A 24,020-nucleotide genomic window follows, 5' to 3' on the forward strand; every position below is an offset into this window, starting at 1 on the left:
TCCAGAGTTCGAGATACCTCACGGTAGATAAGAGAACACCGAACGAGAGTTGTGCGTGATCACGACGTGTGCGTGCAACGGTGCACGGCTACGGACCTGCTCTACCAAAATGAGACTCTTAATCGCGCGTCGGTACACCTGTGATCCATTGTCATGCTAGCCGAGCGGTACAGCGCTGGATTGGCGAGAAACGAGCGACGAAACGCCGTCAGACTCGACGACGAATCGATAAAGTGGAGCGTGGCTTCCCGGCGGTGGAGAAATTCCAAAGTCTGACCACGCGAGTTTCCTTTGCTTCTTGGTTCCGTTCGAGGGTGAACGAGGAAAGAGTTTTTCATCAGGATGATCACCTGCTGGGTCCTGACCGGCGTCCTCGGGGCCATTGTGCTGCTCTACGGCCTAATAGAGATCCACTACTTCCTGCGCATGTTCTTCACCGTGTTCTACGCGCGTTTCTTCAGGAAAAAGGTTCACATCCTCGACGAGACTTCTGTCTACGGTACGTTGATCCCACATGTACATCCGAACGCGCAACTGGACGACGATCGACGGTAAACGGTGTCCCGCAGGAATCGGTTAGCGAACGTGGAACGGAGGAGTCGCCTCTAGCACTTTGCCGTGTTCAAAAACACGGTTTGCCGGCCAAACATTGCTCGACGAGTGTATCGACGATCGAACGTATTAACGACGACGCTCGGTTGATATCGAAGTACTCTAACGATCGTTGATTCGGGCCAACGGGACGTTTACGTTCGAAATTATATTCAAAGACGATGTTAAGGATTGCAGAGATACCAATACCGAAATAATAGTCGAAAAGATAGAATTACCGCAAATGTTGCACGGTCTATGGCAAATGGTTTTCCAATTGAACGGCGATAGCGAACGCGTTAAGCCGATCGTAGGTTCTCGCGGATCGGGGTAGTAACGTAACAAACTTTACCACGTTGTCACGGTGGTACTTTACGAATTATCGGCGCTACATAAGCGAAAGGCCGTATATTCGAGAACGCAGATATTCCACGAATGTGCATTTCGTGCTCCTTGTCGCCGCGTAAGTCCAGAATCCTTACAATTCATCGACTTATCCCGCTCCCGTTCCCGTAAACCTTGACCTACCATGCGCGAATCAGTTGGTCGTCCGGTTGCTTGTGTCGCAAATCCGCGCGAGTATTGATTGCACGAGAGCGCTAGCGTGGTTAAATTCTGAAAAACTGAATCATCAACGAACCGCTCGAAACGTAAACAACGTAAATTTTACAGTTCCGGTGTTTACGCTCGTTTCATCGGCGCGGATCTTTCCTCGTGATGGTGGTCTTCGGAAAGGTTCGCTGTGAGCGTGCATACGTATATATATATATATATATATATCATTGTCACGCCGCGCTGCGTAACCGCTACGAAGAATAATAATAAATCTTCGAAGCGCTTAGTATGCCTCAATTATTCCGTTGAATGCTGATCTTTTATTTATCAGTCCTTGCAACGGACGAGGAAATCGACCGTTTGCGTTTAACCTCCGCGCATTTTCGATCCCGCGCATCTGCCATTGAACTTCCGTTCGATCGGATCACGCTCGATCGATGGACGATCGCAACATCGATTCACCGAAATTAAGTCTCGCGACGGAGCACTCGCTCCATTGGCGAATTGTCCTCCCACGGTATTTTTGTTCCTCGAGAGATTGGAAAATCCTCGAATTTCCCTTCTTCTTGTCTTTGCTTCTCAAAATTCGGGAGAATCCGAAAAATTTACCGGACAAAATAATGCCCTCGAAACACAAATTACCAACATCGACGAGAACGTGGGAATAAAATTACGAAATACCGGTGTTTGTCCCGGTATCGCGTGCGAGTTCGACGTCGGTACTAATATTTGATCTTTTTTAGGCATCTGCACCACCACGGACGTGGACACGCTCCTTTATCACATGAACAACGCGAGGTACCTGCGCGAGCTGGATTTCGCCAGAGCGGACTTCTACGAGAGAACGAGCCTGTACCGCGAAATCTGTTCCCAAGGATCGGGCGTTGTGCAAGGTGCAGCGACCATTCGTTATCGTCGATTCGTCAAGCCTCTGTCGATCTTTAAAATAACATCCAAGGTACGCGCTCATCCTCGATTCGTTCGAATCGCATCACACGGAAACGCCTTTGCCGTACTTTGACCGTTTGTTCTCAGAAACCTTGCAAGGTGTTTACGATTCCGCTGCAAGGTGACATTGGCACATTTCAGAACCATCGACATTTACTTTCGATAATTTCTCGCTGCAGTCGCGCGAGGCATCTCTCGGTAATGGCCAGAGATTACCGAATAAACAGTATTGTTGACTTCTATCGCGCAAATCGGAGAGGCAAATATGTTACTTTTCCTGTTGTCGAAGTCGCTCCTCGAACGAGGAGGAGGTTGAGGTGACAGGTTGCGTTAATCAGGCATTATACTTTTGTATGCATTCGGCGACCGGATGACGCACCGTACTGAAAGTATATTCCATCCTTCTCGCTATCAATTTTATCGCGGCGTACGCAGAATATATAATAAAAATCGATTATACGGTTTATTATAAAATAAAGAAGCGATTGTTCGAGTCCTTGTAAGTGAAACTGTTAACGTTTCAATCCCGTTTACATTTTCAAAGACGTCATTCAACGGGCTGCGTTTATATATTCGTTGATCGGTCGTGAATAATGGGACCGACGTTTACAAATTCGTGTCGTTGGGAAAGATCTACTTTCATCGCTCGTTACACTTTGAAAATATTGACCGTTCGAGGTCAATTCGGTTCCCATCCTCGACGCGTTCGAAAAACAAACGGTGTACCAACCCGGAATGAAAATTGTTCCCGTTTACGATTCTTCTAGATCATATACTGGGACGAAAAATCCGTGTTCATGGAACACCGGTTTATCACACCCAACGACGGTTTCGTCAGAGCCATCGCCATTTGTAGACAAAGATTTCTGGATTGCAGCGCGGAAGCTGTTATCGGTTCCCTCATGGATCGAGGTTTCAAGCAGAATGGAAGCGTCGAGGCGGGCGTAACTCAGGTAAAATTTGCAACATTATACCTACCATCGGCTCGAACGATCGAAAGATTCCGTAAACACGGAGCAAGTAGCGGTCGCTTGTCGATCCTCGCGCGTGATGTTCGCGTAAATTGACGAAATTCCGCGTTGCAGATACCTGCCATCAGGCCGCAGATGCCACCAGAAGTTGCCAGGTGGCTGGAGAGCAACGAAATCTCATCGGCGCTACTTCGTCAGGCCCCGACAGTGACGACGAACTGCTGACAAAGAGAGGACACGCCGTCGACCGCGAACGGCGTCGTCTCCGCATCCGTCTATGCGTCCACGACTGTATAAGGGCCAGGAGTTTCATCGATTTTTAGAGATCGGTTCTCGAACGGCCCCGTAAGATAACTTGGAATCAATTTTTCATAGACGAGAGGACACGAGTGACCGTTACGCTTAAAACTTTTATCGATCGTAGCCTCGATCGTCTCCTAAAGATCGATTCAACGTTATCGCAGATGCGTCGGAAGCGTAAACGCATACACGACGGTGTCAAAGAAAGTACCTTCCGATCAATGGGAAACAAAATACAGAGTACAAAGACAGATAGACGTGAAACTATTTTGTTACACGACAGTGTGGTTTCCGATTGTGACGTTGCCTCTTTAGACGCGAAGAAGAATATCCTTGGACGATTCGATGTTGCAATAGATTTCTTTACAAAATATGTTACGAAAGGTTGCCGGGGTAATCATGCGTCGGAACGCCAGAATGATTTCAAAGAAGATTGCACCGAGACCGATAGAGGTGTACTTCAATGGAGCTTCCAAAGCTCGAAAGGTCGCCTCTATCGAACGTTCTTTGTTAAAAGTTACCGCGATACGCAAGGCGTTATTTACATTTTTTATTATGCGCGCTATTGGCGTCGGTAACGATTCGTAAAATATATTGGTCGAACCTTTTTGCAGTTTTCATCGCAGGATGAGAGAAGTACAACAATTTGATTTGCAAACGCATTAAGAGACCGGTATTCGTATCGTGGAAATGCACTGGACGTGCCTTTATGTAAATTTAATGGATCGTCGTCGGTCTCGCGAGTATCGAGCACAGCATACGTGACATTTTTTAGCATCACGACGATGTGGTTATTACCTGTCCAATCGTTGTCGTTTCGCGTCTTCTTTGATTATATTTTTAGCGATCGAATATCTATGTAACAACAGACTGATTCGAATAATATTTGCGACCGATTCTTTACATTATATATACATATAGTATTCGTTACCGACGTCATTCGTACCGGTGGATCCGCGATGTTCAATCCGCCGAAATTCGCATTAAATCGGCATTGTAGTATGATCATTAAGTAGCCGACAACGTAGCCAGTCTCGACATCTGTAGCATTGCGCAAGTACGTGCCTGGAGACGTTACTATACTTCTAGATAATAATAATGTCACTGTGTCAGATAATACTGTGTTGATAATCATGTCGTTGAACCACTGTCCAGAAGAAGGAATAAATATTATTTAGATGGGTAATGCGTTTTTATTCGACGATTTTTCACAATTTTCCAATTTATGGATTCTCCGTGATTTGGTATCCGCAATTTAATTAAAGAATGAGTCGACTTTTTATTTCATTACCAAAATGATCGTATAATGTATGCACCACAAAGCCTTGAATATTTCCTGTAAAGTTCACGAATGTGTAAGGTGATCATTGGTTTAAAATTGCGCGAACTTTCTGATTGTAGGTCACTTTAATGTTGTATCATAATAACGACCAAATTCACGTTACCCTCAAGTATAACGTGCGACGGAAAAATATTTTCGTCTTTTAAAACTGTTTTAATTAAATAAAACGCAACTAAAGAAGAAAATTGGGAATATCTCCGAACGTGCCGTATAATCTTTCTACTTGATATTATAGTTATCGGACGTTGTTCAAACAGGTTTATACCTTTCCCGAAAACCTCGGCAATATTCGAATGGGAAAGGATTTTACAAGGGGGGACTAGAAATCGTATATATCGAAAGAAATCACACGCTCGACTACTTACCGACAGAAGATTATTCATTCCCTGCTTAAATGTGTTCTGCAGAAAGTCACATGCGTTCGGAATGACCTAGTACTTTGACCGTGTCCAATATTTTAATCTCGACGTACATACACCGTTGGATGACTCCACTGAAAATTATTGTTAGCAGGGCGAGGAACCGGTTACCACCTCGTGTATTTACAATAGGAAGTGAACTTGGTATTTGGAAATTCACGGTATCCGCTCGCAGTGTTCTTCGGACTGTGTCAGCGCGATCATCGAGTGCCGCTTGCTCGTTCTACTTTCTCGCCTCGTCTTCCCGTGCCACAACAGAAATATGGTCTGCGCCTGTCTGCTGACGATCGTCCTTGTTCTATACCTGCTGTTCGATGTCAACTACTTTCTCAGAATCGGTTTCACCATTGGTCTGGGCAGACTTCTCCAAAAAAGGAAGAAGATTTTCGATACCACCACTATCTATGGTAAATGTATCTTATCGTAAATATTTTTTGTACACAATTTATTTTAGAATCGGTACCGTCGCGAGTCTACGATCGATCGATTAACTTCGAGAGAATATACGTTTTTCCATTTCGACGAGAATTATATTCGTATATAGAAAAGATACCTCGTTCGATAATTTTGGGTACAATGTTTTCTGATTTCGATTTTTCGATTCAACGTCGACACTGTTTAACATACGAATGAATCGCGCGAAAAGTTGTTCAGAAGGTTTGCGTCATGTGACTAACACCGCTGTATTCGGAATGACGTTATCGACGTCAACGAGAGTCAATGATAAAGGAACTGATTGAATTTCGAAGATTGCTGCGCAAAAACTTGAAAAACACGTTTCGTGTCTATTTCTTTTTAAATTTGCCTCCTATCTCAGCGATCGGAGCAAACGTTTTCAACGTCGTAAACACTTTGACCGTTTGGTTCTCCTCTGTGTGCTGCCTTCTATCAGAATCTTAATTCAAACCCAAGATTATAATTCGATTGTTTTTGTTTGTCGATGGAAAAAGAATAAAGACAGGTCATCGTAAACCGAAGCAAATCGTGAACAGATTCGAGCAGGAGACTCGATCTATGCGGAACCAAGCATCGTGTTGGTAAGACATTGAAAACTGAACGCGTAGCGCGTTCAGATCGCATCGTAGCGCGGTAACGATCGCTACGTTATTGTTACGGAAATATTAATTCACTTTAAACGGAACGCGTCATCATTCGCGAGGAAACAAACGTCACGTTTATTTTTCTATTATTCCAGATTCAATCGTTCACAAATTGACTCGTTCTCTCTTCTTCTTGTTATAATTCCTATACCCGATGATAACTCAAAACTGAAATCGCAACACCTCTTTTCAGGAGTATGCACCACGCAGGACTTGGATTTGATCTTGAGACATATGAACAACGCACGGTATCTTCGCGAGCTAGATTTCGCGCGCTTCCATTATTACGATAGATCCGGAATCTTTGCAGAAGTCAGTAAAAGAAGCGGAGGCGCGGTGCAAGGTGCATCGTGGATTCGATATCGACGAGCTATTCCCATTTTCATGCCGTACAAGATCACCACGAAGGTATTACTGCAAACATCGATAAACAACTAGTAACTCACCGCGTTGCTTCACATTTGAGCAATTATAAATATCGATTGCATCGATCGACGGTCAGAGCGTCATTGCTCGATGACTATGCGAAACAAGTTTTCACGACCTCGATGTTTAAAGGTTTGTTTTATTTCCGCAGATGATCTACTGGGAAGATAAGCATTTCTACTTGGAGCATCAATTCATCAGCTTGATGGACGGTTTCGTTCGCTCGGTTGGTCTGAGTAAGCAAACGGTTACGGGCCTCGATGTTCCCGTGTCCGAAATTATCGCCCAGCTCGAACCGAACGCTCAAAAACCCGAGATACCGAAGGATCTCGAGCTATGGTTGAGTTCCATGGAGGAATCTTCTCAGAAATATAGAAAGCGGGACTGAAAATGAACATTCGTTATAGGCGCATATTTATGTACGTTCCTTGTGCGTTGCACAACTTATTATTTATTTTCTCTCGATGTTTACGTCTTCGTTGAGTAATTCTCCGAATAAATTGATACACAAGTACGATTCGTCGGTCCTCTCGAATTTTTTACGCTTTACGCGTACCGACGTAGAATCGATCCGATTTCGTTTCTACCGATTGGAGAGATTTCCATCCTCTCGATCGCGCGTTAACCACGAACGCGTGAAAAATAGCCCGATACGAATTAATGCGCATCTTACGAATCGTTCGATGCGATTTACATAACGGCAGAAACGTCGAGGATCGCGTAATTGTGGAGCGAAAAAAAGAAAAAAATATCGTCGAAAAAGCACGTTCCATTCGCGGCAGCTGCAGCCGTGACACAACTCTTTCTCTCGTAATCCGTCACGCCGCGTTCCCCGCGACGTTGAATTTCCACGGTTCCCGTCAGATGGCGACTTTCGTTTCACGGTGACTGATGGAGAACGGATGTGCCAGAGTTCTGCACGCTCTAGCCGTGCAGTCGATCCGGGAACTCGAAACCTGTCGCGAACGCGGCCCGACCTTTGACTCCGCTCCTCATGAACCTTCGTGATCCGTTCAGTGTCGAAGAGCTCCCGACAGCTCCCGTCGATCGCACACCGGCCCATTCTCATCTTCGTCCCACCTGTAAGTGGCATCAGCACGTATTCGAACCGCATCTACTGGCTCTCCTAGCTTACTTCCGCCTCTTCGAACTTGTCGCGGATTTCTATCGACGCTTTGCTTCTTTCGCGTGTCTCGAAATCCGAAACGACGTTCGCGTTCTACTTGACGTTAAACGAAAAGAAAAGAAAAAAAATAGTGATAAAAAGACGTTGATCAATCGTTGGGTCTCTCCCGGCAAATATCACGGTGTTTCGTTTACAAGTGTCAGCGTCGTTTTCGCCGGCAGCATCGTTTTTCAGAATTCCGCGCGACGAGCATAAATTAAGAGAGACGCTGCCCAATGAATAATCAACCGCTCGACGATTACAGTCGGTATGGCTGGTTTAATGCCGATTAAAAAAGAAAATTCACGTTTAATCGACTCGACTCGATTCGTTCGTACGAAGAATAATCGATGTCATTCTACGAAGACGTATTCGTATTTACAAATGTCTTTGTATCCCAGCGGCATTCGCACGGTTAAAATTACGCAATTACGTCGGGAAAATTCCTACGCGTATACATTCGCTATTGTTCGCTGTCGCGGTATTCGTATTTTCCATCGGAAACGATGAAAATTTGTTACTTGATTATCTTTGCAAATTCGTTTCGGGTTCGGCTCGTTCTCCGTCGCGTTCGTTCGCAACGATCTGTCAATTTTGACGCGGCCATCGCGAGAAGTTAACGACGGAGGACGTTGCTCGTCGCCAGTCGGAGAGATCCGTCGTCGCGCAAAGCGCGTTCGTCGCAAAGGTGACAATTTTCGAATCTAGAAACGCGCAGAAGCTGCAACCTTGCGACCGACTCGCCGCGAGTGTCTTCGTCTCGTACCGTTCCGTGGCGGAAATTATCCGCGCCAAGGCTCCGAGCAATTTCATCGCGTGCAACCGCGGGAGACCTTGTTAACCCCGGCGAAACGCTTTTAAACCGACCACGGGTGGAATTAATTCGTTGCCAGCGAATCGTCGCGTCCCGATACTCGGGAATCGTTACGTCAGCGCGCGCAGCGATTCAACGAGGTGTTTTTTCGTTTTCGGTCTAAGAAGAAGCAAAAGCTTCTCTTCCTCGGGAATTACGAGTTGCGTCGAGAAGAGAGCAGCCGACGAATCGCGAAGGATCTGGGACGTTTCGTGCAACCGGGTCGCACAGTTTCGTACGTGGAACCGGTTACGTAAGGCAATCGAGACCTCGCATTACATAATAATGATTATGAACGAATCTCATAATCGAGCTAATACAAATTGTTCAATGACACCGGACCCGTCGCTGCCTCCCGCGATAATAAGAGAAACAATCTCCTCCGTACGAGACTCGAACCGACCCTCGACAACGACCGACCGTTCTTTCTTTCGGTTCTCGTTCGAAACTTTGTCGAGTTGCGCGCGATACCGCGTTTAAGGCACGAAATAGTTCCCTAGAAATGCAAACGATACCCGCGATGCGAATAAAGACGAGCGTTCCGGAGCGAGAAGTGGGAGCCGAAGACGAGATAAGAGCGTCTATTGCACGATTAGAATAGGTTTTTAGATCAAGGACCGTCTGTAATTCCCCCGGCACCCGTGGAGGATTAGAATCGTTAATTAAACGTCGCGCGTACGACGTGGCGCGGTGCGTCGCGGCCTGGCGGACCGCTCCGATAATGCGCGGGCGCGGACGCGATCGCGACATCGAGGAAATCGATCGTGCGAACCGACCGAAAGTCGTTTTCTCTTCCCATGTTCCTCTTCGCGGAACAATCGTCGATGGAATTTTTCCAGTCGCGCGTTAACCACGATCTTCCGCTTTCTTTCGCGCGTTCGTGAGAAATTTTCCTTCTCCGTAGCGGTTCGATCGAAAACTTTCCACCCGTTGGCCGCGAGAAACAATTACGTCTGTCACCGCGATTCGTCGCGGCCGATGTCGACGAGGAACTTTCGCGAGTTCCTCGAGGCACGTGGCGCTCCTGCTGGATCATCCGTTTCGGGCACCAACGACTTTTCGTTCCGCGACGGAGAAAAAGACAAGTTTCCACTCGCGTCTTCCCGCGAACCCAGACCTTTGAAAACCGATCGCGTATGCGACGCGAGGGATCAAGAGACGTCGACGGCGGCTGTGTTCGTGCCGCGGCCCTTTCTTCGATCCTTCGTTCCGTCACGTGGGAGGATCGGCGCACGAGACCGCATATCGTCTCGCGATTAACGAGCGTATTGTAACAAATTGAGAATCACCGCGCCGAGACCCTTTCCATCCTCCCGGCGATCCCCTCGCAAGGACCGCGCCGAGACCTCGACCTCGTCCTCGTCGTCGTCGTCGTTCCCGAAATTCCGCCCAACGAGAGATCCTCGAGTGGACAATGGCTCGCGACCCGTCGAACGGATCAACGCGCTTCGCTTCCGCGGAGAAACGTCAGCGAGCGACCGTGTCCGTTGACGAGTTTACGCGCCTCGCTGTTTTCTTTTTTTTTTTCATTTCAACCATCGTCCGAGAAGCGTCGAAAAGTAAACCATCCGGTCGTTGCTTTTGTACCGGTTCGACGAGGAAGGGATTTCGAGGATCGATCGTAGCTGTCCGCGACGCGCGTGGAAACGGTGTAGCGCGAATCGTCGGGTAACTCGGCAACTCGGCGTAGAAACGAAGCGCGATTCCGATGCAAGGAACGTGCCTTTAATCGAGAACGTGCAAATTAGTCGCGAGGAAGAAACGGCGCACCGGCGTGTCCCGAACGCGACAGTTTGCGCGCATCGTCGCTCCTTTCCTCGGTTACGTCACGTGGGAAGCTGGGCGCGTAGGACGCGTTAATGCGCGGCCGTCGATGGCACGTATCGTAAAACGAGGAGGGCCAACACGGGGAGAGAAAGAGGGAGAAAGAGAAAAAGAATCGTGCCGCGTTAACTCTTACGTTTAAGCACCGTCCACACCGTGCCCGTCGAGGCGACGAGCGGGGAGATCATAGATGATCGCAAATTGTCCGCAATTGGCAGGAAGTCGCGACCGTTCCTACGCCCCCTCGTACTCTCTTCGCCGTTCATTAGCCGCCGCGTTTGCGGGTTTCGTTTCGCTCGTACGAATTGATTTCAAGTACGATTAAACCGTGCTACGCAAATCCCCGACGATATCGAAATTTTTTGTTCGATCTCGAGACCCAATGGGTCGCGATTTTCGCGCGCGCGCGCGAGAGAGAAACAACGAGCGCGGAAAAGAACACGAGCGTGGAAATTACGCGAAACGATCGAGTATTTCGGGTTCGCGTGACTCGTGCCGTTCGTAGAAACGCAAACAGAAATTGGAAAAGAGGTCGACGCTACGGAAGAGATTATATTGGCATCATTGCGCATCTCGGTTACGGGTTTCTCGTTGCCGTGTTCAGTGTTGTGCAGCTTCGCGTTGAACTCGAATCGAAACAAACGCGCTCCGTTCGGTGACGTTACGAGCGAGCGTGTTCCGTGCATCCGAAACGCGAAGAAAGTCTCCTTCGGGCCGTGGCCTTGGATCTTGGGGGAACTTTGATCCGCGGGACTCGAATCGACCCAAGCACGGATTATCCAGACTTTGTCGGAAAACGAGAGAAGGTTGTTCGTTCGATATCGTCACGAGTGTTCCACGGTTCGGCTCGTTCGCGCATTCGTTCGTTCCACGTTTTCTTTGTACCGCGATTAGAATCGCGCGCACGGGAAACGTTTCCTCTTCTTGAAAAAAAGAAAAAAAAAAGAAGAAAACGTTACGCGGGAACGGCGGAGACTCGAAAGAGGAAAGTTTAAAACTCTCCGAACGACGTTGACCGAAAGCGTAGAAAACGCGGGGAGAACTCGAGTAAACTCGGTTAAATTTCGCGCGGCAATTTACGAGTTTAAATATCGTGAAACCGAATTCGACTCGTTGACGCAACAACGTCGCGGAGCGGAAGCCCCTTCCAGATCGCGGCGTCGGTTATTTCGGAGTTGGGAAATTTATTTATCGCGACGGCGACGATTTCCGAACGTTTCGAAACTACTCGCTCGCGCGTTCTCTCGCTCGCGTTTGTTTGACCAGCTCCGTTTGCAATAAGTGGCACGGGAGTCGCGATATCGGGTTGCGTTACGCGCGTAACCGTGGTTCGGTCGCGCGATAAGGCGAATCAATATTATTCAATCCCGATAACGACATTCGAATCGAGGTACGCGCGAGTGGAACGTTCGAAGCGATGGAATTCTTCGTCGTTCGCGTACGGACCGAAACGAGTCCCTGTGTCGAAGCAAAAAATTCGTCGCGACCGAAGAACGCGGCACGAATCGTTGTCAACTCGAGGAAATTTGTGTCGGCGACAACGACAGGAGACGCCGAAGCGCCGATGGTGAACGTTGCGCCTCCGACGGACGTAAATGAAAAATTTGTTCGTTTCGAACGAAGGTGGAAAGAGTCGGTGGACAACGGGTCGCGAGTTGTCTCTCTCGTTCGCGGTTTCGGCGATTCGTTCGTTCGTTCGAAGAAGCGCGAGGAACTCGGCGAACCGTCGAAGACGATCGTCGCGCTCGATTACGCGCGATAATCCGCGTCTCTGGTCGGTTTTTCTCGCGCGCCGAGGTCGCTCTTCGTCGTCCGTCCGTGCGAATAAATATTCGCTTTCGTATCTCGATCGAGGGCGTTCGAGCGAGAAACTCTCGCGTCGCGGAGCGATCAATGGAACAAACCGAGCGCGCTCGTTCGCATAAATTCGCTTCTTTCCACGGATTAGAGAGTTCGACGATCCGCGGCGTTGTTCCCGTGCTCCGTTCGAACGCGCGAAACCGTCGAGCCGGAACGTTAATAATTCAGTGAAATCGGTCGTTCTAATTACACGGTATCCCGGTGCGATCCGGGCGAATCTGTGCGACCGTGCGCCTCAGAGAAACGGAGAGAGAGCGAGCAGAGGAGCTCCCTTCGACGAGAACGGTTCGCGACGCGCCGAGAGTAAAATTGCACCGGGTGAATCTTTTATTCAGAGACCCGACGCGCGCCGCTCGATCCATTATTTACACTTACGCGAATCCGCGATGTTTAATGCATAACGCGAAAAAACGTGTCGAACGGACCGCCGGTATTTCCGCGAGATCTCCGGTTCCGATATCGTCGTGACCGTGTCTCGCGGGCTTTTGCAAGTCGACGAGATTCGTCGCGTCTCGACTTTCGCGAAAACACCGGGAACGAGATACGAGTCGGAACGGAAAGGAAACAGTGCTCGATCGTACGTACGGACGGACGGACGGACGGACGGACGGACGGACGAACGGAGGAACGGAATGGTTGCGCGTCGAGGAAAACACGGTGGTGGATTTCCGGCGGCCTTGAGGTCTCGCGCGTTTACGCGGCAGGCGTTCGTAGGAAAGTGACGTCTCCGCGCGAGCACACCTATCCGTAGGTGTCGAGCACCGGCCGATCGCGATCGGGATCGGGATCGCGTATAGGTGAGAGGCCTCGCTGTCGGCAGGGTGTCCCGTTAGGGGACCCAGAAGGCCCAGAAGGGGCCACCGGCCAATCGTATCAACCTGATTCCGAACACACCGGAACGGATCCTCGTCCGACGAGGATCGCTCGATCGGCCGATCGGTCAATCGGTACGATCCGCTCGCGGTATCCTCGCGAATACGTACCGCGACGACAATGGAAACCTCGAGACGTTGATCGCGAGTCGGTAATTACGAGAGTTGGTCGGTAAATCGTCGCGCGTCTTCCTCCTTTCCGCTCGACTCGATTTCCGTCACTTTTCGATTCGATCCTGGATTCGAGGGATCGCGATCGCGTAAACGTTCGATCGATCGTAACTCATCCGAGTACGCGCGGGGAAAGTTTTTACGTCTCGTACGACCAAACGTCGGATAGGAACGTCGATAACCCGATCCGTGCGCGCACCGATTAAGATTCGACCGTAGAAAGCGGGATTGGACGCTGACGCTTGTGCGCGAGTACTTTCGCGATAAATTTTCACTATTTTGCGTTGAAAGATCCGTCGCCCGATCGCACACCGACGGTAAAAGTTCCCAGTTGTTCCCTGCTTGCGCGAGAGAATCACCGTTTCTCGTGGGTTCCAGGAGACACTGCCAGTCCCTTTGCTCCGAGGATCTTGCAAAGGATCGAGCCATGGGCCGCACAGGATACACGTGCATCAGACACGTCTTCTGTTCCCTCAACGTCCTCATCTGGGTACGTAACATTTATCCTTCTCGCGTCGGTAGTCGCGATCACCGATCTCGACGGAGATCCCGAGAGTACCGGTACCGTGCACGAGGTCGTTTCGAATCGAGTTCGTTTCGCAGAAATCTTCGATAGAATCGACAGCAACCGAGACGACGAGCCGGCCCTTCGCGAAACCGTTTACCCGTGCCCTGGAACATCGAAACGAGCAACGGTGTACATCGGAAAGCGATAGAACGCTCTTTGCGCGCGAACGGTATTTCCTTATCTCCGATAACGTCGGGTACTTTGACCATTCGTTCCACATACGGTAATCGCGGAGTGTCGCGCGAGAGCGAAAACATTTTTCGGCGTCCAGCCGTAAAATTTCATCGAGAGTCGGTGGGGCGAGGTTCCCTCGTTGATTGCCAATCGTCGTTCGCGCGGTTCTTTTTCCGCGTCGGATTTTCCGCGATTCCATTCCGATTCCATCATCGAACGCGCGAGCGAGCGCCTCTTCCTCACCGGTTAAAAATAAATATTCTCGGTGATCGCGTTGACGCGAGCTCCGCGAATCGAAAACACGGCGCGCGAGCGAGGCGCGTAAAAAGCGGTCGCGGTCTCGCGAGACTCGTCCAGCCTCGGAACGTCGAAACGATCGATGAGTTAATTTCCACGGTTGCGGTCGAAGCCGAGGGAAACAACGAGCGACGAAGCGGGAACGGTAGAAACGGCCCACGCTTGCCGTCGAATCGGCGCGCATTGTCGTTCTCGGTGCATTCCAACGCGCTCGGTCTCTCCTCTCGAATTTATCGTTCCACTTGAAATCGTCCGTCCACCGTCGCGTGGAAGTCTTAAATAGGACGTTGAACCGTGCTCTATGAGCTACGAAGTTACGGTACCGCCGAAGACGCTCGTTCGAGGAGACTTTTCCTCGAGTAGGCGCGCGCGGTGGTCGTCCGGTTCTGGCGGCGTCCACGGTCGCCGCTCGTTACGATTTACGATCGACGACGTCCCGAGGACGTTCGGACGCAAACGTCGAACGAGTTTTGCGAAATTACGCCGTTTCGCGTAACACCTGTTACCGAGGAAATATATACGGTGCGCTCGTAAAGAATTTCAGCGCGCCCCAAGCGGGTATCGCTCGTGTCGGAAATGGTCGATAAAATTTCATCGACCGATCACCGCGCGGCCCCGGCTCGCAAAGAGACGCGGTCAGAATTTTTCCCGGAGACCTCGTTGCGCGCGTTTGCGCCCTTAATTGCGCGATCGTTCGCGCTGAAATTGCATCTGCGATATCCGCGCGGGTCGATCGGAGGGCAGAGAGGCGACTCGGCGGACGCGTCCCGTCTCCGCGTAGATCCTTAACGGTACCGTTTTCGCGAACGAGGTAAATCGAGCGACGTAATATCTCGATCCGGTCGGTTCGTTCCTCGCGAGCGATCGTTGCTCGCCGATATTGGGTCGGTCGAGCACCGCACCGCGGCACGGTAATTCTAGGCGATCTCTGGCCCGACGTTCAAATTACTTTGTTCGTAGTCGTCCGACCGGATTGGATAACGCGACTCGTCGTTACTGCACAGATGCTAATTTACGGGAGCACGACGTCGTTCGTCGTTGCAGGGTCAATAGTCTGTCGGCCGGGCTCCACCGTACCGAGCGTCGCGGTAGATTACGCCTTGTCTTATCCGCGAGTCGGCCGTCCCGACGCGGGCCCGCGAAGCGTTCCCGCTCGCGACCCGTTCACCGGTTCCGACCTAGACGTCGCCACCTGCGTTCGAACACCTTGCGGATATCGGTTCCGAAGTTTCTTCGCGTTCTTCCAACGTCGTTTCGACGATTTCCATTCGAAACGGAACGCGATCTCTTTCAACGGGACTCTTCGATTCTCGCCGCGGGGAATTTGGATCGCGATTCGAAACGCGTTCGCTCGACTCCGTTACCGTTGCCTCGAAAAACACGGTCGATACTGGACCGGTGCCGATTCTGTTCGAGAAAGAATCGTTTCGAATTTTTCTCGAAAGCTTGCAGATCGGCCTTCTTCGTCTCGGAGCGGTCTTCGTCGAGAGGGTTCGGTCCGCGGAATCGATCGAGGACGAAAAGAAAGAAACGGTAGTTCTCGCGAAGGAGCTTTTCCCTCGGTCGAACGATCGCTTCGATACGCGGAGAGTCTTGCGCGGAGAGTCCAACGGTGCTGGCGGCAAATTGCTAAACCGCAACGATCTCCGAGAAAGGTCAATATCCCTTCTAATCTCGCTGTCACCGATACCTCGGCGTACACTTCGCCCAGAAATTCTGTTTCAACCGAGGTAGGTGACGGTTAACTTTGCCTCTGAAACCGTAGCCGCGACCGCGAGAAAAGAATCGAGCGGGAAGACGTAAATCGAGCCGGCGCGTTTCGCGTCCAGTACTCGCGATTCGCGCTCTCCGCGGCTGAAAACCAACGTCGAACGTCTACCGTTGACGTTTCGATACGAAACGCCGTGCTTTCTCGTTCCCGACCCACTTTTCGCCCGCGATTCCGCACACGCCGAATCATCGAAATTCTCGCCGCGCGCGAAAACCATTGGCGTCGAGCTCGTACGCGTTCCGCGATTCGTCGCTCGTCCTCGGTTCGCGTAATTCCTGGCCGCGATTCGAAATCGAACGGTAAAAGTGGAAGATTGGAAATTTTCAGCCCGCGTCTCGAGGATAATTTCGCGACGGAGGTTCGAACGGAAGCGAGACGAGACTCCTATCCGAGCGGTGGAATCGCAACGTTTCGCAACCAACGAACACGAATCGACCGTTGGATCGAATCGTTTATCGTCCGAGTAAACCGTGCTCGTCTTCGCCGCCTACTCCGCTCTGAGCGTTTACGCGCGCGTTGACACAGGCCCGATCGCGTCGCAGACGTAACCGTGCACCGAATCCTCGACGAGAACCCGTTCGAGTATCGACCGTGGCGCGTAGCGCCGGTTTTCCTCTCCCGTGTTTATCGTTCGGGAAAAAAGCGTCGGTTCGGATACGGTAATAGATACGGTGACTCGGAGAAACGGAGGAGGAGGAAGGAGACGGGAGGGGACGGGAAAAGTAAGCGAGAAGCGGTATCGTAAGTATCTCGACAACCGTTGCGGCACCGTTTTGCGTTTTACCTTTTATCGTTTCGGTATTCCGCGGACCGACGTCTACCGGTATCGACGACGCTCTTGCGTTTCTTCGATTCGAGAAAGCGTTCTCCGATCGGATCGTTGGTCGTACGAAACAACGATCGTCTCGCTCGATTTCGTTGCTCCGATTCGAGTACGATTTTCATTCCAGCTGTGCGCTTGCGGGATTTTGGGCGTAGCTCTCTTTCTGCGATGGGCCTACTCCGGATACACGACCTTGGTGCCGCATTACAGTTTCGCGTCGGCCGACTCGTTGCTGCTGGCCGCCGGTTGCCTGACCTTCGTGATCGCCTTCTTCGGATGCTGCGGTGCCTGGTTTCAGTCCAGATGGATGCTGATCACGGTCGGTGGTGTTCCATTACTTTGGAAGTTTACCTTCGTTCGCGAACGTCGCCTCTCGTGCGCGATACGTTTCATCGAACGCGCGTTTCTCCGTCCGCAGTACTTCGGCTTGGTGATACTGATGTTCCTCGCGGAATTCATGCTGGGCACTCTGGCCTTCGTCTTCAGGGAACAGCTGGCTAGGAGTCTGAGAGGCGAGCTGCTCTTCGGCATCGAGAAGCACTACAATCTGACCAGGGAACCTGGAACGCTGCCCGCTATATGGGACCACATACAAAAGGAGGTAAACGTTGCGGAACGCGTTCTCTTCGCGACGCGGTCGATCGTTCGTAGGGAGACTCTTCGCCTACTCGTTTCGAGTCTCGAGGGTTCGCCGTTCGAGGAACAAACGCTCCGAATCGGTCGTTCCTCGCGGCGAAGCGACTCGTCGGACGTGTTTCCTTGGCGCGTTCCTCGCGCGTACGCGAAAGCGTTACGAAACGCGAAACGAAGGTTAACCGCTCTCGGCGGGTTTCTCCGCGCGAGGCCGCTTCGCGGAAGTAATAATTCCGCGAGCAGCGAATCGCGTCGGTTCGGGGTTAAATCGGGCGCGATTCGCGAACGCGCGAGTTACTCGAGGTAAACAAACCGCGTTCCGTCTTCGGTGCTCGTCGTTACCCCGTGTCGTTCCACCGACCGGATAAACATCGTACGCCGAACGAACGAACGACCGAGAGTGCTCGTTGCGCAACGATCGACCGTGATTTCGTCGGGTCGTTTTCGAGGATCCATCGTTCGCATTCTCGATTTCAGTTCCATTGCTGCGGCGTGCGGGACTACACGGACTGGTTCCAAATCGACGCGTGGCCAACGGAGGACCGTGTCCCGGACTCCTGCTGCGTGAAGAGGGAACGATACTGCGGTCGCCTCGACCCGGAAGGTCGGAACAAGGAGCTCTGGTACAAGGAAGGTTGCGCGTCCGCGATACAAATGTGGCTGGTGACCAGGCTCCACGTTGTCGGGACCGTGGGCCTGGTGGTCGCCTTTCTTCAGCTGTTCGGGCAGGTGGCGAGCATGATCCTGTTCTGCACGGTCAGGCACAAGAGGTCCTCCCACACGTACAAGAGCTACGACACCGCGAACACCTAGAATTTCCGATGGATCTTAGACGAAACGAGTGTCTAGGATCCATGGGAAAACGGTACTCGCAACGATCACGATCTCCTTCGCCGCGTACGAAGGAGATTTCGATCGTTCCGACGGGGTTTCGGTCGGCCGGGCTCGGAACAACTCGGGAAGATCGGTCAAGAAGCGATCCTTCCCTCGGAGACTCGGAGCCCCGATTCGTCGCCCCGATCGGAAAATTCCTGCTAGATCGCCGGAACGAGCAAGCGGAGCGAAACGATCGACGAGCACGGCTCGAGCGACGCGCGAACCTCGAATTTAGAGCCATCGGGCCCAATTGGTCGCGATCGTACGGGCTATCATCGACGAGAACTCGTCCGAGAGTCGCGAACGTCGAGCTCGCCCAGCATTCGGACCACGAAACGGAAGTGACTGCCGTCACGGAACCAATTTCGACCGTTTCGTATTTATTCGCATCGGATGCGAACGTTTTATCTTAGCCTGCATGCGAGTTTCTTTATTTACCACGTACCGTTATCACCCGCACACTGCGTATACCAAAATTGCTTTTCGCGCAACCAGGCTAACTCGGCGATGCGTCCCCGCGTGCAACACGTCCATTAATTCCCGCTTCCGTTCCGCGGCATTAATCGTACCTGGTTGCGCAAACGCGAGCACAAGTATTTTTACTCGTTATCGATCCAAGATCGAGTCGACGCGCCCGCGGGAACAGGGAACCGTAATCGTCTACGTATTTCGTTCGTTTAGCTTTAACGATCCCCGGGTACGCGTCCGCTCCCACCTTTCTATCGTATATTTATTTTATCGTACGCACTGTCGTCTAGTTGATAATCTAGCAGCACGTGACGTCTAATAATCGTTCGAGAGAACGCGACCGTGACCGCGACTCGCCTTACCACCGAAAATCAACGCGAAACGATCAAACCTTACCTTTCCAAGGAACCGCGAATCTCGTTACGTGTATCGTTCGAACAATAAATAATATATTTATGCGAAAATCCACGCGACTTTGATCCCTCGGGGCTATCGTTCCTCTCGCTGAACGTTCTTGCTCGCGAGAACTACGTCCGAATTCGAAGCTTCCTCGTTGATTTCGCTGAGAAATCCTCTCCGGCGGGGGTATCGTTCGGCGAGGGTTTCGTTCGACGAACTCTTTTCATAGAAAACAAACAGTTTATTCGTGAATCGGGCAACAGAAAGAACGCGGAACGGGCTATTTCTTAATTTAGTGGATCGGTGTGCGTCACTCGAGCCCGATCAGACGCGCTCCTACGTGATTCAGCGCTTCCGTTATTCCACGGGACGTCTTCTTGGCTGCGTTGCGAGGCAACTGAGGGCAGAACGATGTCTCGTTTCGTTATCGCGCGTTCAGATTCGAACGAAATTCGGGACCGTACGGTAAAAGTCTACGGGAAGGAGTGGGAGGACGCTGGAGACGCAACGCAACGGTAATCGATGGAAATTTATGGAAGAGGTTTTCGGTGAGAAGGTGGTGCTCCATGGAAGAGATTTTTGGAGAGAAGGTGGTGCTCTTTGGAAGAGATTATCGGTGAGAAGGTGGCGCTACTCACGTCGACCACTGCGTTCAGAAAGTTGCTGAAACCTTCGAAACCGCTGACCAGAGCACGACCAATTCCTATGAACTTGTCCCCGGAGTTCCCGTACTTCTCCCGCTCCGCGATACCGTCGAGCAACGGCGTAGGTTTCAACCAGCTCTCCAGAATTCCCGCGGCTGGTTTGGAAACTGGCCTCTCCAGAAGACTCTGGGCCCCCTCTGTCTCCAGTCGCGTCGTTTCTCGCGAGGCGGGCCCCGCGTTGATCCCCGGTGAGTAATCGATCGGTTCCAGAGACCGTTGTCCTTGGTTCGCGAACGATGTCTTCGCTGCGATCGCCGTGGCCACATTGTTCCGCGATTCGCTGGCCAACGTCTGATCGATAAACAGAAAACACACACCGTCTCGTTCCTCTGGTTCGCTCCGCAAAGGGAACATACCGAACCCGTGGACGCGTAGCGCTCGCAACTTTGTTCGAACGACTTTCGTTCGTTTCGACCAACGAACGCGAAACACGTCGTTCGATTCGAACTGCGACTTCGATCGTTGGTTCTCCCGGACGCGTGACGCGTCAAAAGTTGCATTTTCTACGTTGTTCGAAAGATCGATTCCGGTAAGAACTTTTGCCCAGCTTGGAGCGTTTTCTTCTTCTTCGTCGTATTCGAACGACAGAGGGAAGCGTTGTTTACGCACGAGGGAAAAACGGTCGAGTTTACCTTTGAAAATTTCCGCTCCGAAATTTCGAACGTCGCGTTACCATTTGTCGTCGAGAACCCCGAGATAACTCGGGCTTGGCGATCGACCGCGGAAAGTAGGACGGTGGCTCCATCTACGGTAAAATGCCCAAGTTTGTGGAGAAACGTTCGTTTTTCTTCGATGAATCGGCGAGGTATCTTACCCGTGTTCGCATTGCCGATACACGGACCCAGTGGTCCATCTGTTGGCCGAAACTGAAACTATTTCTCGAGAAGCTTGGGCGTTTCGTCCCCGATGGCGTCACCTGTACCGCGAGGTCGAGAGCGGCTCGGTCGACTCGCCGGTGATCCGACGATCGTATCGAGTCGCAAAGTTCGAACGATGCGTTTCGAAAACTCGTTTCGTTCGCGCGACAATGGGATAGTTTCCCGTCGTGCAGCGCGAATCCGTGTTCGTTGGTGCGCCGGCGCGCACCGTAGCGGCCCGACATTGGATTCCTAACCCCTGGCGACGAGACGACGTCGTCCTTGTCGCGTTCACTTTGGCGCCCTACGCGTTCGGTAAACAACGCTTCCTTTCCATCGAGTACGAAGGTATCGAGGTTGGTACGTTCCGTATCGATAATTGCGTCCCGTAACCGGTGAATGGCCGTGTTCGCGCGTAGATAGCGTATACGCGAACTTTTTTACCCTCGAGTTAATTGGACGAGTTTCGCGCCCGACATCCGACCTCGGGGACTTTTACGCGAGACCGTTGTTCGCGTCGCGCTCGCTCGTTAATCGTTATTGGCACACGCGGCAAGGAAAAAAGGGCGGCCTTGCCCCGCGCAATTGCGAAACGGCTTCACGACGCGATCGAACGCGCCCGCGCGCGCGTACGATTCCGAGAGGGGTTGTCCTAATGAGAAAGAGGCTGGAATTACCTCCGTCCGATCGACTACGATGTTTCTGAGCAGCGTGACGAAATTCACCAATCTTCCAGCGCCGATTCTTATCGCGTCCGCGGCGCGGCCTAATAACTCCTACGAAAAACCGAAACGGAATTTTGACTGGAACCGTCCAGGTGCTCGGAGCCGATGTCGTAATTTCGATCTCTCGCGAACCGCTTCTTCGGTTCATTGGAAGACGGTTCGTTCGTTTTCTTCGCGTAAGAGCGTAACTCGGAGCAATTTTCGAGCGAGACGAACTTTCATCCGTGACTCGAGAGAATTTGAGAAATCACTCACTCGTCCTTGGTCGAATCTCGTCGTCGAGGCAACGTCCTTGGAAGTTTCGTCGCCGGTGCTCAACGTGAATCTCGTGGGTTGCTCCGCGGGCAGAGCGACCGACGAATCGAAACTGAACGCGACGATGAGAACACCTATCCTCAGGATACCCTTCGTTCCGAGTACACCCATCGTTTACTATCCTGCGAAGAAGATTCGAGCCCGAGCAATATCGGTAGCGTTCGTACGCTTTCTCCTGGAAGTAAAACGACGAGTCACGGTTACTCACTTGTCGTTGTTTCTGCGGTTTTTAGCGAGGGACCGATGCCACCGTCTAGGGGACGAAAGATCCTCGAATACGACCAATGGAAATTAAACGACGACGATGCTCGTTGTCGCGCAGTTACTCGCCGACTAACGGATTTCTTTGCGCCCTGTTACAAACACGGCGTGCACGCTCTTACGACACGTTACTTTCTCTTTCGATTTGCCTCGGTGTGTCGGTAATACCAGCCCGGCGGGCTCGCGCTTCGATCGGTACGTGCTTCCGAGGAAGCTCGTTTGCGATCGACACCTTCCGAGAAACTAATTGGGCTTCGAATCGCGGCAGGGGTACTCCTTTATACGCTACCAAAATATCTAACGATTGTAACTTCTTTCTCGAAAGTAACGCAAAGTGTTTGGTTCTTCGGAAAGTCTTTTCGTATTTTTTTCTTTTTTTTTTATGATGCAAATGAAACACGATTTTTTTAGAGTGTACAAATATTCTATTAAAATATAGATTCTCCATTTTGGAAAACGAAATTACTTTACGAACAACCCACTATTTTCACCGATCAATTTACCGAAATTACGAATTTCCGAAATAATCGTCCCAGAGGAAAGTTCGGTATCTTTTTCTTCGCAAAGAAGTCGCAACTTTAAAAAATGGCCGTTCGATCGACCACGAGCAGTGACCCTTAAAAAGAAAATTTTTTTTCGCTCTTTGAGAGTAAACTTTGCGCCCAAGGAAGTCTGGACTCGATTTGAACGCACATTAGCGTACTCCAAGATCGGATTAATCGTTGCAAACGAATATTCTGGACCACCGAATACACACAACGAAATTCTGGATAAAATTTGGCCTGGCCGATGCCACGACCGCGAAGATTTTCGTTTTCGTCGCAGCCAAGTTGGACGTAAAGGTGAAGAGAAGGTTGCACGTAGCTCGAACGTGTTTCGGGGTTTGCTCGATGTTTTCTACCGATACTGTCCACGTTTACGCATCAATCGATAGGTCAGCCAGGAGTCGATGTTCAAAAACTCGACCTTGGACTTTCGTCGAGCGATCGTGCCTGTCGTTTGCACCTTCGCACCGTGCGAAATTGCGGAACAAATATATAGATACGCCTATCACCGATTTGCATAATTCGCGCGCCATGTTTAATACGTACCACGATGCAACGAGGCGTGCGACGTTCAAGACGCGGGTGAATCGCTCGACGATCGAAGCAGGTGTTGACATTGAATTCGATGGATTTTCGATAGAGTTCGATAGATTCGCTGGATTCGTTTCTAAAAGTTTTACCGTTCGGTCCTTTAGACGCGTACCTAAGCAACCAAGTATCTTTTTAACGATCAGAATCCAAGAGCAAGGGTAAGAGAAAGTAAGTTAGAAGATTTATTGGAAAATGTTCTGCAAAATTGTACACAAAGTAGTTGGTCCTCTAGACGCGTACGTAAGCAACCAAGTATCTTTTTGACGATCAGAATCCAAGAGCAACAGTAAGAGAAAGTAAGTTAGAGGATTTATTAGGAAATGTTCTGCAAAATTGTACACAAAATAATTGGTCCTTTAGACGCATGCGTACGTAACCAAGTATCTTTTTAATGGTCAGAATCCAAGAGCAAGGGTAAGAGAAAGTCAAGTTAGAGGATTTATTGGAAAATGTTCTGCAAAATTGTACACAAAGTAGTTGGTCCTTTAGACGCATGCGTACGTAACCAAGTATCATTTTAATGGTCAAAATCCAAGAGCAAGGGTAAGAGAAAGTAAGTTAGAAGATTTATTGGAAAATGTTCTGCAAAATTGTACACAAAATGTATGGTCCTTTA

At 50.6% G+C, this 24,020-nt stretch overlaps 5 protein-coding genes across 12 annotated transcripts; 3 read left to right on the plus strand and 2 right to left on the minus strand.

Annotated features, from left to right (window-relative positions):
* Nucleotides 1–336: 336 nt before the first annotated feature.
* Nucleotides 337–4,547, plus strand: LOC143150987 (protein THEM6). The gene is made up of 4 exons (XM_076319682.1): nucleotides 337–499; nucleotides 1,890–2,104; nucleotides 2,862–3,047; nucleotides 3,180–4,547. The coding sequence occupies exons 1-4, from the start codon at nucleotides 343–345 to the stop codon at nucleotides 3,288–3,290; spliced, it is 669 nt and encodes a 222-aa protein (XP_076175797.1). The 5' UTR covers nucleotides 337–342; the 3' UTR covers nucleotides 3,291–4,547.
* LOC143150993 (uncharacterized) lies at nucleotides 3,678–8,334 on the minus strand. 2 transcript variants are annotated; one of them, XM_076319690.1, is made up of 2 exons: nucleotides 5,073–8,334; nucleotides 3,678–4,701 (listed from the first exon to the last, which is right to left on the minus strand). In XM_076319690.1, the coding sequence occupies exon 2, from the start codon at nucleotides 4,498–4,500 to the stop codon at nucleotides 4,198–4,200; it is 303 nt and encodes a 100-aa protein (XP_076175805.1). In that variant the 5' UTR covers nucleotides 4,501–4,701; nucleotides 5,073–8,334; the 3' UTR covers nucleotides 3,678–4,197. Both variants share the same exon structure in this region; 1 of them encodes a protein (XP_076175805.1).
* Nucleotides 5,217–7,166, plus strand: LOC143150990 (protein THEM6). Its single transcript, XM_076319688.1, has 3 exons — nucleotides 5,217–5,533; nucleotides 6,420–6,634; nucleotides 6,804–7,166. Exons 1-3 carry the CDS (start codon nucleotides 5,389–5,391, stop codon nucleotides 7,038–7,040), a joined length of 597 nt encoding a protein of 198 aa, XP_076175803.1. The 5' UTR covers nucleotides 5,217–5,388; the 3' UTR covers nucleotides 7,041–7,166.
* Tsp5d (Tetraspanin 5D) lies at nucleotides 7,575–19,352 on the plus strand. 7 transcript variants are annotated; one of them, XM_076319675.1, is made up of 5 exons: nucleotides 7,575–7,734; nucleotides 13,776–13,887; nucleotides 17,158–17,349; nucleotides 17,449–17,631; nucleotides 18,141–18,610. In XM_076319675.1, the coding sequence occupies exons 2-5, from the start codon at nucleotides 13,825–13,827 to the stop codon at nucleotides 18,474–18,476; spliced, it is 774 nt and encodes a 257-aa protein (XP_076175790.1). In that variant the 5' UTR covers nucleotides 7,575–7,734; nucleotides 13,776–13,824; the 3' UTR covers nucleotides 18,477–18,610. The 7 variants fall into 7 exon arrangements, with proteins under 7 accessions (XP_076175790.1, XP_076175795.1, XP_076175791.1 ...); XM_076319680.1 differs by lacking the exon at nucleotides 7,575–7,734 and adding an exon at nucleotides 10,891–11,300; XM_076319676.1 differs by lacking the exon at nucleotides 7,575–7,734 and adding an exon at nucleotides 13,012–13,151.
* Nucleotides 19,353–19,607: 255 nt separating this feature from the next.
* On the minus strand, nucleotides 19,608–22,375 carry LOC143150989 (uncharacterized). Its single transcript, XM_076319687.1, has 4 exons — nucleotides 22,216–22,375; nucleotides 21,948–22,129; nucleotides 20,045–20,401; nucleotides 19,608–19,803 (listed from the first exon to the last, which is right to left on the minus strand). The coding sequence occupies exons 2-4, from the start codon at nucleotides 22,116–22,118 to the stop codon at nucleotides 19,717–19,719; spliced, it is 615 nt and encodes a 204-aa protein (XP_076175802.1). The 5' UTR covers nucleotides 22,119–22,129; nucleotides 22,216–22,375; the 3' UTR covers nucleotides 19,608–19,716.
* Between the last annotated feature and the right edge of the window lie 1,645 nt (nucleotides 22,376–24,020).

This window comes from Ptiloglossa arizonensis, chromosome 9 (genome assembly GCF_051014685.1).
Source record: "Ptiloglossa arizonensis isolate GNS036 chromosome 9, iyPtiAriz1_principal, whole genome shotgun sequence".
Classification (NCBI taxonomy): Eukaryota; Metazoa; Arthropoda; class Insecta; order Hymenoptera; family Colletidae; genus Ptiloglossa; species Ptiloglossa arizonensis.